Source organism: Elephantulus edwardii, unplaced genomic scaffold, assembly GCF_000299155.1.
Source record: "Elephantulus edwardii isolate Elephantulus edwardi_28Jun2011 unplaced genomic scaffold, EleEdw1.0 scaffold00181, whole genome shotgun sequence".
In the NCBI taxonomy this organism is placed as follows: domain Eukaryota; kingdom Metazoa; phylum Chordata; class Mammalia; order Macroscelidea; family Macroscelididae; genus Elephantulus; species Elephantulus edwardii.
The window spans coordinates 6288076-6303447 of NW_006399931.1; the positions used below are offsets into that span (position 1 = coordinate 6288076).

Sequence of the window (15372 nt, forward strand, 5' to 3'; positions counted from 1 at the left end):
CAAGCCTGGAAGCAGGAGCAGCATCCACTTCTGAAATGGATTGCCTCCGGAAACTCTTATGTACGAACAGTGCTCAGGCTGTTCGTTCATAGGGTCGCTATGAGTCGTCTATGACTCTACGGCATCAAACAACAACAACAACAACAACAACAGATAAACAATCAGCAGTCTTGATATCACCAGTCAAGAAAGAAAAAGACATGGTACACTGGGGAAATCTTCAATGTCCGAAAAAGCAAGACTGTCATTTTAAAGACTAAAGTACACTAGCTCTAAGCCATGAACTTTTAATTTGCTTCCTATGAACCTGAAAGTTGGAAAAAAAAATTAATAGAAGAATTTATGCTTTTAAATTGTGGTGCTGAAGAGTACTGAATAGCCCGTGGGCTGCCAAAAGAACGAATATACCCTGGAGGAAGTGTAATTGAGGTGCTCCTCAGAAGCAAGGAGGGGGAAACAGCTTCATATACTTTTGGGTCTGTTTTCAGGAAGGCTCAATCTTTGAAAAAGCACATCATGCTTGGATTAGTAGAGGGTCAGAGAAAGACAGGAAGCCCCTCAACGGGATGGGACTACACACTGACTAGAACTACTGACTCGTGCATATCAGAGATGATGAGGATGGTGCAGGATACAGCAAGGTTCAGATCTGTTGTTTAAAGACTCTGGGCATCTAAGAACACCCTGTGGCTTTGCGCCTTCTGTCATTGGGCTTTTCCCCCCCGCCCCTAGCACTCATTGGTCACACCCACAAATCCACGCCTCCTTACAGTACCCGCCCTTGATGTTCACACCCCCCCCATGCCTTTGAGCTGCGGTGCTGGAGAAGAGTGTTGACTATACCATGGACTGCTAAGAGAACAAACAGATTCATCCTGGAGAGGGTTAAACCGGGCTGCTCCTTGGAGGCAGGGATTCTGAGGCTTCATCTGATATAATTTGGACATGTTGCAAGCAGGGACCCGTCTTTGGAGAGGGATGTCTTGCTTGGGAGGGTGGAGGGACAGTGCAGGAGAGGAAGACCCTCTATGAGATGGATTGATTCAGTGATTGGGGTAATGGGGGTGGGTATGTCAGAGACAGTGAGATTGGCACAGGATAGAGCAGGGTTTAGGGCTGATGTACATAGGGCCACTGTGAGTCACAGGCGACTTGATGGCACATAACAACAACAACAAGAAGCACCACCTTCCACCAGTCCTAACCCCAGCCTCTCCCTCTCCCACGTGGCCACCCTTACCAGCGCTGTCCCCGCCTCCTCGGGGGCGGAGCCCTGGCAGGAGTGGGAGGTGCCCAAGCCTGTTGCTAGGAGACAGCTGACAACAACTCTGAGAACAGCCACGGCTTCCAAGGCCCTGCAGAAACCACTTGGAGGGGTAGTAGCTGCGGTTGTTGCTTAGTCAGGTAAGAGGAGAAGACTGCTCTCTCTCCAGTCCTCGGGCTTGAGGACGCTGTGCGGACACTGACCTCTAGTTCCTGACCTGAGGTTGTTGTCCACCTTCTCTTAAAAAACTGAAAAGATCTCTCTTAGCTCAATTGCTGGTTCTGTCTCTTAGATTTGAAGGCTCTGAAACGGAATCGGTCCCCACCCAGTGTTTGTGGGCGAATAGTACAGGAGAGCACAGGTATGAGTATGCCAGATCTGACTTTGTTGTTAGGTGCCCTCAAGTGGAACAGGACCCTGGGATTAACAGATCTGAACCCTGTCCTATCCTGTGCCGTCATCATCTCTGAAATGCTTGGGCTCAATGCTGAAGTCACGGTAGCAATTTACCTGGTTAAGGGTCTCCCACTCTTTCACTGTCCTCCACCTTTCAAAGCATGATGTCCCACTGCAGGGACTGGTCCCTCCTTGCAACATCACCAAAATGTATATATGTATGTGTGTGTGTGTGTATATTATATATATGTATATATGTATGTATATATATGTATGTATATATGTATATATTATATATATGTGTGTATATATATGTATATATGTGTGTGTATTTTACCATCCAGTCTGAACTAACTCATAACTGACCCTCTAGTGGGTTTTCAGAGGCAGTTAAACTTAGAGGAGGAGATTTCCTATTCTTCTCCCGTGAAGAATCTGGTGGATTTGAACCACTTGCCTTCACGATTGTAGCACAGCTTCTTGCCACTAGACCACCAAGGCTCCCTATATATATAAAGAAATGAAGGGTTTTTTTTTTAATTTTTAAAGAAATACAAAGCAAAAGACAATATAATGCTAAAACATATAATGGTAAATATGCTTGCACACACAACAAAAGTAATTTATTGATGTTGTGTACTGTTGAGTTAGAACCAACCATAGCTGACCCTCCAGTGGGCTTTTGGAGGCTGTAAATCCCAAGAGAAAAGATTGTCCATTTTCTCCCATGGAGGGGCTGGTGAATTTGAACTCGGTTGGCAGAGCAATTCCTTACCACTTAACCACCAGAGCTCCCTAATTTATGACTAAATCTCATAAAACAAGCTATGCTGTCATTATCTTCCATCAAGTCAGAACTGACTGAAAGCTGACAATCCAGTGGATTTTCAGAGGTAGTAAGTTGCACAGGAGAAGCGTGCCCATCTTTATTCCAAGGACCAACTGGTGGATTCCAACTGCATGTTCTGGGGTTGGCAGTGCAGTTTACCACTAGACCATGCGAGTTCCCTCAGAACAAGATAGGGAGGAAGGAATTGGTAAGAAACTTTTCCTGGGGCTTTAATATGGTGCTGCTTTTTTGAAAGACAGTTTGATGTAATTTGACTATTCAAATCCACGTGTCCTGCTCAGATTCTGAGAATTTATGTTTACATGCCTTTGTAACTCTATGAACTTTGATAAATGTCGATAGTTGTAGAGGGGCATCAGGCCTCTTTTGTTCATGGAGTCACTATGAATCTGCTGGATTCAAAGGCAATCTACAACAAGAACAATGTATCAATATATACACAAGGTGTTTGTTGCAACAATATCTTTATCACCAAGACACCAAGAAGCTGAGCTTAAATGGTCATCAATAGGGTGATATTTCTCTCTCTCTCTCTCGTTGTGTTTGAGTTTATTTTAATTCATGATTGACCTGCACTGTATTTCTTAGGCAGTAGTAAGTCACACGAGAGGAGACTGCCTGTTTTTATTTCTCATAAGGAGCATTTACTGGATTCCAAAACACAGAGAGGTGGGTCTTTGTGTTAATAGCACAACTCCCTAAGGACTTTGCCATTAGAGTTCCCTGATGGTAGGGCAGTGTTGTTATTGATTGTCGTTGAATTGGAACCAACCCATAGCTGACCTGCTGGTGGGTTTTCAGAGACAGTAAATCATAAGGGAGGAGATCATCCATCCTTCTATTGCAGAGCAGCTGGTGGATTCGAACTACATGTCTTTGGGATTGCAGCACAGCTTCTTACTACTAGGCCACCAGAGTATGAATTGATTATTATTGTCTTGGCTCTGAAAGGAAATTATTAAGGACTCCTGGTGGCAGCATGGATTAAACATTGGATTGCTAATGGAAAGGTTGGTGGTTTGAATCCACCGGACCTATAGTGGGAGAATGATGAGGCAGTTTCTTCCTGTAAAGATTTGCAGCCTTGAAAACCCTACGATCAGTTCGACTCTACTTTACAGGGTTGCTCCGGATCAGAGCGGATTTGACAGCAATGGGCTTTAGTGGAGTGTTGTAAGAAATGAGGCAGAATCCCAGGTTTTATGTAGAAACATGTTAATTATGTATTAAATAAAAGATCATGCTGTGCAATAACATTGTCGCTTCCACCTCACACCTGCTTTCTTGCAGTGTTTAGACTCAAGCTAAAAATATTGGTGAGAAACCTGGTTCCTCTTTTTAGATCTCTCTCTCTAACACACACACACACACACACACACACACACACACACACACACACACTCATATCCTTCAAATTCAAAAAGAAAATGTCTTGGCAAATCCTTTTAGCTCTGTTGTTGTTAAGTGCTGTCAAGTCATAGACGACTCATAGCGACCCTATGAACGAAAGAGCTGAATAATTGTATAACTTTCATCGTTTCTCCAAGTTCATAGAGTTTCCAGAGGCAAGCTATTTTGGAAGTTTATACCACTCTATTCCAAATACACCCTAACTCTGGTTTCTTCTCACAATGTCCTCGCCTGTCTTCCTGGTTTATGTCACTATTACCACTGTACGTTACTGCAATATTCCCTGAAAGTATGTAGTAAATATGTTCAGGTTGTTCCCCCTCTCGGTTCAGGAAGATGTCGGATCAGAAGGAAAACATTGATACTGAGAATATAACTGACGTGTCGGAGAAAAGCAGTGATGCCCTTGAGCCTATCAGCATTCCAGTGTCCACAGAAGATCTTCTAGATTCAGATGTCAATGGAGGGGAGCCAGAGTCTGAACCAGAGGTATCGACTGACAGCTACGGAATACATGTGGAGCTTCAGGAGAGCTATAGAAGGCTACCAAAAAATGATGAAAATGTACTCGGAGACGAAGAGGTGGAGCCTAGCCCGGTGCCAGTAAATGATCACAGCCAGTCTTTAACCGCACCTGACATTGCAGGGCAGTCACCCCCTCTGCATCCAGATGATAAGCCGGCATTTCAGGATGAAATAAGGATGATGAAGGAGACTTTAAAGATAGCCTCGGAAGATTTGGAAACAACAGGTACCACCTAGGGAGGGTGAGAGATTTCACTTCTGCATTTTGTGGCTGATTGCTTTTATCCTGTTTGTTTGCCTGAAAAGTTATTGGTTTAGATTTTATATTACTTTCCTTTTCTATCTATCTATCTATCTATCTATCTATCTATCTATCTATCTATCCATCCATCCACTTGACTTCCTTTAGTATGTGTGAAAGCTTCTCTACTCTGTGGACTCTGTTTTTCTTGACTAAGAGATCTTCCTTTTGATTTACATTGCTGTTTATACTGTGTCTGCTCTAAGGGCTGTGGATGGTTGGCCTGATGTTTGACTTGACTTTTATTCTTTCTTTTTTTTCTTTTTATCTACAGTCAAAATTGTACTTATGCCTGTGGCCCAGGAAATTTTAGTGTCTCTTAGAGCAGACTACAGGTTTATGTATCTCAAGGATTATTTTGCAGATATTTTAAATATTCCAGCTGAAGTGTTGAAGATGACCTGTTCAGGTAAGTTTGGAAACTAATAAAGCTTTTCAAGACCTCTCTGATTTTAGCGTGTAGATAGTCAAGGTGTTTTCTGTTTTTATAATCTTTTAGCTAGATAAATATACTTGTTGTTTCTACTTGAATACTGTAGCATGGATTATGCATTTGTTCATTAATTTTCCTGAATACTTTGCTAAGAAGATAGAAATACAAAGTAATATCTAAACAATCTTCAAGTTCTTTCAGACAAGGAAGGAGCTGTATGGTATGCAGTAGTCACACCAAAATATGTCAATTATTTCATGGAGCTGTGCACCAGAAATGATAGGAACGAGAAGAGAGGAACTTGGGAAATTGTAGAACTTTTAGTTAACCTCCTCCTCCTCTCCTTCTCCAATCTATCAAATAGCAGCTTAATAAAAACAGTAACACTTAGGTTAAGTCCCAAAGATGTGTAAGAATCTCAACTTTGGGAAAGGGGCAAGAAATTTAGAGCAGCGGAAGTAGACCATATACAGGGTATAGGAGGAGGTGAGCCTGAGAGAATAGTTGAAGGAGATTGTTTAGAATGAAATGAGAACTGAAAATGGTTTCTCAGTCTTCTTTCACTAAAGGCCAAATCACATTTTCATGTGGTTTGCAGACTTACTTGGATTTTGTGGGAGGGCTAAATGGAGCCACGGAAGTTTTACAGACCTGTCACATGTCAGGTGAGCAGTCTTTGTACCTGTACTATAGGATGGTGGTGGTTCATTGCTTTCAAGTAGGAACTGACTCGGAGCTGATCCTTCTGTGAGCTTCCAGAGGTAGTTAGTTATTGAATCCCTAAACAACATGCCTCCAGAAACTCTATGAACTTTGCTAAATGTCGATAGTTCTAGAAAAGCTTCAGTCCTTTTGTTCGTAAGGTCGCTATGAGTCGTGCTTGACTCAAAGGCAAACAACAGCAATAACACCAGTAGATCACATAGGAGGAGATTGTCCTTCCACCCACAGAGCTGCTGGCGGATTTGAACCGCTTGTCTTTGGTTTGGTCATGCAGCTCCTTACTCACTGGGTGAGTTAACTAGAATAGTTCAGCTAAATGGATGTTTCTAGAGAATGTGTCTTTACAGAATCCAATACTGCAGTTTGAAATATTTTGCTGTTGACTTACACCACAAAATGACAGATACTACAAAATGACCACAAGGATATACTAACATTTTTATGAACACACCCTAAATGCTAACAGGGAATTTGTTGTACGTTTCAAGTTACTTCTCCTTGCCAAATAACAAATCAGAGAAACACTATCAGTTGTTTTAAAATGAGTTTTTGAAATCTGTGCTAATGAACGTGCACCAATAGTAAGATTATTCATGTATTCAAGCGATTGATTACCAAGGCCCTCCACTGCCTGTGAGCTGATTCCAGCTCTAAGTAATGACCAGAAAGTTAGTCATGCAGAAGGAAAGGTATAGGTTAATTAGTTGTTGTTGTTGTTGTTGTTGTTATGTGCCGTCGAGTCGCCTGCGACTCATAGCGACCCTATGTACAACAGCCCTAAACTCCGCTCTGTCCTGTGCCAATCACACTGTCTCCGACACTCCCATCCCAATTATCCTAGTCACTGAATCAATCCACCTCATAGAGGGCCTTCCTCTCCTGCGCCGTCCCTCCACCCTCTCAAGCATGATGTCCCTCTCTAAGGACCGGTCTCTCCTTACAACATGTCCAAAGTATGTTAGACGGAGCCTTAGAATCCTTGCCTCCAAGGAGCCACCCAGTTTAACCCTTTCCAGGACAAATCTGTTTGTTTTCCTAGCAGTCCATGATATTCTCAATACTCTTCTCCAGCACCACAGCTCAAAGGCATCAATTCTCCTTCTATCCTCCCTGGTCATTGTCCAACTCTCTGAAGCATAACAAGTGATTGTAAAGACCATGGCCTGTATCAGACGCACCTTAGTCTCCAGAGAGACCATTGCTCTTCAGCACTTTGGAGAGGTCCCTAACAGCAGACTTTCCCATGGCAATGCGCCTTTTAATTTCCTGGCTGCTGGTGCCAAGACTGTTGACTACAGAGCCAAGCAAACTAAAGTTGTGTACAATCTCAATCTCTTCACCATCCATCCTGATGCTGCCAATTGGTCCAGTGGTGAGAATCTTTGTCTTCTTGACATTGAGCCTCAATCCATATTGTAGGCTGCAGTCCTTGACACTCTGCAGCAGGTGCTTCAGGTCCTCTTCAGTTTCAGCAAGCAGGGTTGTGTCATCTGCATAACGCACATTGTTGATAAATCATCCACCAATCTTGACCCCACATTTCTCCTCATAGAGCCCAGCCTCCCGGGTAATCTGTTCTGCATATAGCAAAACTGTGCAGGGGAAGAAGATGAAAGGGCTGGGAGGAAAGGAAGTGGGTCTCTCTGAAAAACCAGAGCGCAGAGCTTTTCCAAGGTCGTTTCTTAGGGGAAAGGTGCTTTTCAGTAGTAAAGGAGATGTAAGGCGCTCCGGTGTCTTAGTCCTTGGAGTTGCACTGCTAAGTCCAAGGCAGTTCGAATCCACCAGCTGCAATGGAGAAAAAAAGGAGACAATCCTTCTGTGCAGTTTATAGCCTCTGAAAACTCACTGGAGGGTCCGCTTGGTTCTGACGGAGCAGCAGCGGTTCTGGGGGAGGGAAGGGGAGGCAGGATCCGCAGGCGGTGTGTGTGAAGGCTTCGTCCAGCTTCGGCTTTTCTTCCTCTTCTGTGAATCCACACAACTTGAAGATGGATTCTAGTGCAAGGGAGTCTGGGAGGTGAGAGCAAGACTCACTATGGGATGTTGGCATGCGTGTGTATCACACTGGGCTCTGTTTCAAGTCCTTTTCCTTCCTTTAAATCCCCTTTTAGATTACTGTTCTGTTAGGTCATTCCTTGCTGAGCATGCTGGAGAATCTCATCTGGTCTTGTTTATGTTCTTAAGAATGCCATAGTTCTGGGTTTCTAAGACAGGACCCCTTAGATGTTAAGACAGTATTCACTTAGTAACAGGCTTTATCAGTTCGTCATGAATTTATTAATATTTTAACTAGTGCTTAATGAGGTGAGTGTGAGCTAGACTGTGAGAATGTGTAAGAGTGTGTAAGCAGGTTCTTTTGATTTTTCCTCCAACTCTCTTAATTCCCTAGAACAACTTGACTGAGTAGAAGTGACTTGTAAGGTTTCTGCGGCTGTAAATTTTTATAAGAGAATGAAAACTTAGCCAACTGCTCCACCCAGTTTCTCAAGGTTGACATGATTACCAGTATTAAACATCAAACTCAAAACCAAGCATCTTGCTTGGGAAAGTAGAGAGTCAGCAAAGGAGGGGAAGAGAGAGAGATTGAAACAATGACACCACCGGGGGCTTAAGCATAGCAGGTATTCTGAGGCTAGTGTGGGGTTCGCAGAGTCTCCATGAGGTGAAGCCATCTGGTTCACACCTAACAACAACAGTAATAATCATGATGATAATGGTGATGAAGATTATGCCTCTGATAGTTAATTAATTGAACACTGGAGTGGCATCTACTGCCTAAAAAACATGCCTCTGGAAGCTCGATAAACTTTGATAAATGACAGTAGTTGTAAATAGGCTTCAGGCCTTTTGTTCATAGGGTCACTATGAGTCATACTTGACTGATAGCAATCACCAACAACAATAACAAACAAATGCTATAGTCCTTTCATAAAACCTTTGCTTTTGTTGTCATTTAATCCATATAAGCACTCTTTGAGGTAGATCTTGTTAATTTCATTTTAATGGAAAACCAACCTCACTAAAGCATGTTGTTGTTGTTAGGCGCTGTCAAGTTGAGTATGACTCATAGAGACCCAGTGAACAACAGATCTGAACCCTGTCCTATCCTGTGTCATCTTAACACTTCCTGACACATTAGAGCCCATTGCAGCAGTCACTGTGTCAATCCACCTTGTCGAGGGTCTTCCTCTTCTTCGTCAACCCTCCACCCATCCAAGCATCATGTCCTTCTCCAAGGAATAGCCCCTCCTAGTAATATGCCTGAAGTATGTGAGACGGAGCCTCATCATCCTGGTCTCCAAACAGCACTCTGGTTTCACCGTAAGACGTATTTGCTTGTTCTTTTGGCTGTCCATGGGTTGTTCAATGCTTTTCTCCAACACCACAGCTCAAAGGCATGAATTCTTCTGTCATTTATATTCAGTCCCCAGATGCATAGCAAGTGATTGGAAAGACTATGGCCTGAATATTAATCCTTAAACTGTCATCATTACTTCTCAGCAATTTGGAGAGGCCCCTGAAGTCTTTCTCAGTGCAATATGTCTCCCAATTTCCTGACTGCTGGTATCAGGGGGTTTAATTGTGGATCCAAGCAAGATAAAGTTGTTGACAGTTTCAGTCTCCTCTCCATTCATCACGAGGTTGCCAGTCAGTCTAGTGGTAAGAGTCTTTGTCTTCTTGACATTGAGATACAATCCATATTTAAGGCTGTATTCTTTAATCTTCTGTAACAGGTGCTTCAAGTCCTTCTCACAGTCAACAAGCAAGGTTGTGTCATCTCCATAATGTGGGCTATTGATGAGTCTTCTGATGTCACATTCCTCTTTATAGAGTCCAGCCTCTCGAATAATTTACTCACATACAGATTGAATAGGTATGGAGAGAAACTACAACCCTGACACATTCCTTTCCTAATTCTAAACTATGCAGTGTCCTCTGCTCTGTTTGTACAATATCCTCCTGATCCTAATCACTGAATCTCAGGGAATTTGTTTAAGTTAGAGTCTGAATTTAAATACAGCTTGGATTCCAGAGAAGGAGTTTGAAAATTCTTGACGTCAGTTATTAAGTGAACTTAAAAATTGGAGCAGAAAACTTTGAAATTGACTTATTTGGCAGGTGGTACCTAAGGGCCTCTGTTCTTTGTGTCTTTTCTTCATGCGCATTACCTCTGGTTTATGTCAGCAGCAATAACAGCAAACCTCTAAGACAATCCTAGAGCTGGAATTCCAATCTGATGGGACTAAGCCTATGTACACAGACCAAGAAGCAGTCTGAACAGGACAAGGGGACACTGTGTGGATAGAATCAGGAAAATGTGCACCAGGGTTGTATCCTTTCTCCATACCTATTCAGTCTATATGCTGAGAAAATCATTTGAGAAGCTGAAGTATATGAAGAAGAATGTGGCCTCACGAGTGGAGGAAGACTCATCAACAACCTGCATTGTGAGATGACACAACCTTGTTTACAGAAGATGAAGAGAACTTGAAGCATTTGCTGCAAAAGATCAAAGACTCTGGTCTTCAGTATGGGTTACATCTCAGCAACAAGACGGCAAAACCATCATCATGGGACCAACAGACAACATCATGATCAATAGGAAAAATATTGAAATTATGAAAACTTTCATTTTACTTGGATGCAGAATCAACACCCTTGGTAGCAGCAGTTAAGAAAGTGCTGCATTGGGGAAATCCTCTGACTAGGACCTATCAGAAGTTCTCAAGAGCAAGGATGTCAGTTTAAACTCTGAGGTGCACCTGATTCAACCTTGGTTTTCAATTGCTTCCTATGCATTTGAAAGGTGGGCAGTGAATAAATGGCAAAACAAGAATCTACACTTTTGAATTATAATGCAACCTATAATTGGACCAAGAGGCAGTCCTCAGAACAGAGCAGGGTAACACTGCATGGTTCAAAACTGGGAAGGGTGTACTTCAGGGATGTGTCCTATCTCTGTACCTTTTCGACCTCTATGCAGAGCACATTATCCGAGAGGCTGGGCTCTATGAGAAGTGTGGTGTCAGGATTGGTGGAAGATCAATTAACAATCTGCGTTATGCAGATGACACAACCCTGCTTGCTGAAACTGAGGAGGACCTGAAATGCTTGTTGCAGAGGGTCAAGGACTGCAGCCTTCACTATGGACTGAGGCTCAATGTCAAGAAGACAAAGATTTTCACCATTGGACCAATTGGCAGCATCAGGATGGATGGCGAAGAGATTGAGATTGTTCACAGCTTCAGTTTGCTCGGCTCCATGGTCAACACTCTTGGCACCAACAGTCAGGAAATAAAAAAATGTATTGCGATGGGAAAGTCTGCTTTTAGGGACCTCTCTAAAGTACTCAAGAGCAACGGTGTGTCTCTGGAGACTAAGGTGCATCTGATACAGGCCATGGTCTTTGCAATCACTTGTTATGCAGCAGAGAGTTGGACAATGACTAGGGAGGATAGAAGGAGAATTGATGCCTTTGAGCTGTGGTGCTGGAGAAGAGTATTGAATGTACCATGGACTGCCAAGAAAATAAACAGATTCATTCTGAAGAGGGTTAAACCAGGCTTCTCCTTGGAGGCAAGGATTCTGTGGCTTCATCTGACATACTTTGGGCATGTTGTAAGAAGGGACAGGTCCTTGGAGAAGGACATCATGCTTGGGAGGGTGGAGGGACAGCACAGGAGGGGAAGGCCCTCTATGAGGTGGATTGATTCAGTGACTGGGGTAATCGGGATGGAGTGTCGGAGACAGTGTGATTGGCACAGGACAGAGCAGGGTTTAAGGCTGTTGTACATAGGGTCACTATGAATTGCAAGCGACTTGACACATAACAACAACAATAAAAATATACCATGGCCTGCCAAGAGAAAAAGAAGTCTGTCTTAGAGGAAGTGTAACCAAGCTGCTCCTTAGAGGCAAGAATGACGACACTTCATCTCGTATAGTTTGGCATGTTCTTAGGAGGAGTCAGTCCTTGGAAAAGGACGTGATGCCAGGAAAGGTGGAGTGCGAGTGAGAGAGAGGAAGACTCAATGAGATGGAATAACTCAGTCCCCACAGCAGTGGGCTTGTGCGTGGTGGAGATCATGAGCATAGCACAGGGCAGGGTTCAGATCTGATGTTCATAGGTTTGCTATTAGTCAGAATTGACTCAGTGACACCTAACACCACCAGGCCCACATACTAAATGATCCCTGATGGTGTAATGATTAAACACTGGCATATTAATGAAAAACCTCATCACCTGTTGCATGGAACAGAAGCCCTGGCATCGGCTCCCCCAAAGATAACATTGTTATTATATATTGTCAATCAGAACCAACTCCTAGTTGGCCCTCCAGTGGGTTTTCTGAGGCTGGAAATCGCACCTGAGAAGAATGCCTATCTTCCTCCCCAGTCGCAGTTGGTGCATTCAAAACGCATGTCTTTAGGTTGCACGCCACGGAGCGGCTTTCTCTCATCCAGATTACCACCTGGGAAACCACATAGAGCAGTTCTGCTTCGTCACATGGGGTCATTGTGAGTAGGACTTTACCCGATACCTCATGACAGCAAGCCCAGTATAGAAACAGGGAGAAGAATACAAAGGACTCTTGGGACTTTTTCGTGATTACTGTAATACATTACTAGAGATTTAGTGGCTGAAAACAACGGGGATGAACTCATTCCCCGGCTGCTGTGGAAACCCAGTGGAGGGTCAGCTTTTAGTCATCATTACTGAGCCCACAGCAGTAAGTTTGAGTTTTCATTTGTGAGGGTAATCACGGATTACACCTTCATCTCAGAATTCTCGGTGTTATCAAATCTACAGCCATGTTTGCCTGACAAGATAGCAGTGATAAGGAATTGGGACCTGGACATATTTGGGGACAATTGCTCACCTCCCAGACATTAAACTAACATTCATGGATATTTATTCCGATTTTTTTTTTTTTTTACTTTCCAACATCTCCACTTTATTTTTTTAATTGAACATGAAGACTTTTTTAGTCATTGTTGCACCTTTTGGACAGCTCTTATCTATTCACTCTTTTTTCTACTCTCTCCCTAACTATCCCCCCATGTCCATCCTATTTTATAGCAGTGGTGCTATGCAGTATTTGTCCTTTTGTGACTGAGATATTCCACCCATCATAATATCCTCTAGGCTCCCCTGTGTTGTGTAATGTTTTACGAATTCATTGTTTTTCAGTGCTGGGTAATAGTCCATTGCGTGGATGTACCACAGTTTTTCTAACCATTCCCTTGTTGATGGGCACTTGCGTTGCTTCCATCTCTTTGCTAGTGTGACTAAAACAGCAATAAATAAGGGCGTGCATCCATCTGTTTGAATTGTGGCTCTGGTTTCTCTAGGGCATGTTTCCAATAGTGGAATTTCTGAGTCAAATGAGATTTCTATTTCCAACTTTTTGAGAAAGTGCCAGGCTGCCTTCCATAGTGGTTGTATAAGTTTATATTCCCACCAGCAGTGAATAAGAGTTCCAATAGCTCCACAATCTTAATAGCATTTGTTGTTTGCTGCCTTGTTGAACTTTGCTGTTGCTGTTGGGATAAGATGATATGTCACAGTTGTATTTTCACAGAAATTATTTAAATTACAATTATAGGGTATGATCTTGAAGCAAAGAAATAGTAGATGTACTTTCTTGAACAAAACAGACTATGAGTGTCTGCTATATTTCCAAGAATGACTGTAGCTCTCACTGCCTTCAGGTTTTTAATTTTCATTTAGGAAGACCAAATAGTTGAAGATTGATGCAGACTCCATGATAAAAACAACAGTCAATAGTGTTACTACATTTTTATATGCCATAAATAGAAAAGGAAAATGAGAATCAATTTATATTATAAACTAGGGAGTGAGAGAGAGAGAGAGGTTGAAGCAATAAAGATAAAATATGTTAAAAAAATATAATGTGTTTTGGCACTAGAAAAAAAGTTAATCTTATCCAAGCTCTATAAAAGACATAATCCCATTTGGGAAATCAGCTGTGAGGGACCTGTCCAAAGTGCTGAAGAGCAACAACTTTAGTTTGAAGGCTACAGTGTACCTGATCCACACCACAGTCTTCTCAATTACTTGCATCTCAAAGCTGGACAATGGCTAAGGATGAGAGAAGAATTGATGCCTTTGAGTTGTGGTGCTGGAGAAGAGTACTGTATATTATGGGATGCCGAAAGAGCAAACAAGTTTGTTAGGGAGCAAGCATGACCAACAAACTCTTTGGCAGCAAGGACGGTGAATACTCATCTCACCGACTTTGACATGTTTTTAGGAGGGGTCAATCTTTGAAGAAGGATGTCATGCTTGGATCGGTGGAGGGTCACTGTAGGAGAGGAAGATGGATTGATATGGTGACTGTAACAAGGGGCTGAAGCAAATCACAGGTGGTGAGGCAAGCACAGGAGAGGATCAGGTTCAGATCTGCTGTTGATAAGATTGCTGTGAGTCGTAGTCTGCTGAATGAGACATAGCAACAACAACAGATCTATAAAATCCACTAAATGTAACAATGATGTGACGTAGCCACCAACTGCCCATTTATATTCATACCACGTCAAACTGCTAGGGTGAAAACCTTCTGCTCTGGTTTACTGGAAAATGGCCCCTCGTTCACTTAAGGAGTCATTGTCTGGGAAGTTTGTTGTTAAAGAGGACTCTGACCCTGTGTATAACACTGAAACCTTGCATGGTCTGTGCCATCTTTATAATCTCTGCTTAAGCCCTTTGTTGTTGCTATTGTGTCAGTTCATCTTGTTGTGGGTCTTGCTCGCCTTGGAAGACCCTCCACTTAATCTTTCAGGCATTGGCTTTTTCTGATACCATGCCTGAGTTACATGAAACAAAGTCTCACCATTCTCCACACTAAGACACATTCTGACTGCTCTTCTGCCAGGGCAGATGAGTTTGTTCTTTTGGCAGGCCGTGGTGCATATCCAAGGCGCTCTGCACCACAATTCAAAGCATCGATTCTTCAATCTTCCTTATTTATTATCCAACTTTCATAAATATTGGAAGCAACGGAAAATATCATAGCTTGGATCAAGTACCTCTTAGCCTACAAAGAGACATTCTGTATCCTTTTGGAGAGGTCCTTGACAGCAGATTTCCCCAAATAATATGGTTTTTTGATGTAGGAAGCTGAGATCTTTAGGAGGACAAATTAACATCAAAACCACACACCCACATAGAGATGCCATTAATTTTCACAGGCAGTAACAAATTTAGCATCCTAATTGTGATGTATAGTTTTCTGGTACAAAATTCATACTTAACTACATCTAAGCATGAATTATTTTGTGTATTTTCAATTATGTAAAGAAAGGATGAAAATTCCTTGAAATTCTTTATGTATGTTTTTCAATGACAAAGCAAAATATTACAATGAAACATGCAAGGAGCTGGAGTTGGAAAATCAAAAGGGCCAAACTTGTTCAGCATTTCTTAAGCTCAAGGAACTGAAGAACAAATT

General features: G+C 42.5%; 1 protein-coding gene across 1 annotated transcript in view; it reads left to right on the plus strand.

Annotated features, from left to right (window-relative positions):
* Positions 1–4256: 4256 nt before the first annotated feature.
* The window catches only part of LOC102871543 (IQ and ubiquitin-like domain-containing protein-like), a gene marked incomplete at its 3' end in the record, with an annotated part of 35602 nt that continues 24486 nt past the window's right edge, over positions 4257–15372 (plus strand). Inside the window, exons 1-2 of the mRNA XM_006896099.1 lie at positions 4257–4671; positions 5021–5155. Coding sequence (XP_006896161.1) covers positions 4257–4671; positions 5021–5155 — 550 coding nt within the window. The remainder of the gene's footprint in view (positions 4672–5020; positions 5156–15372) is intronic.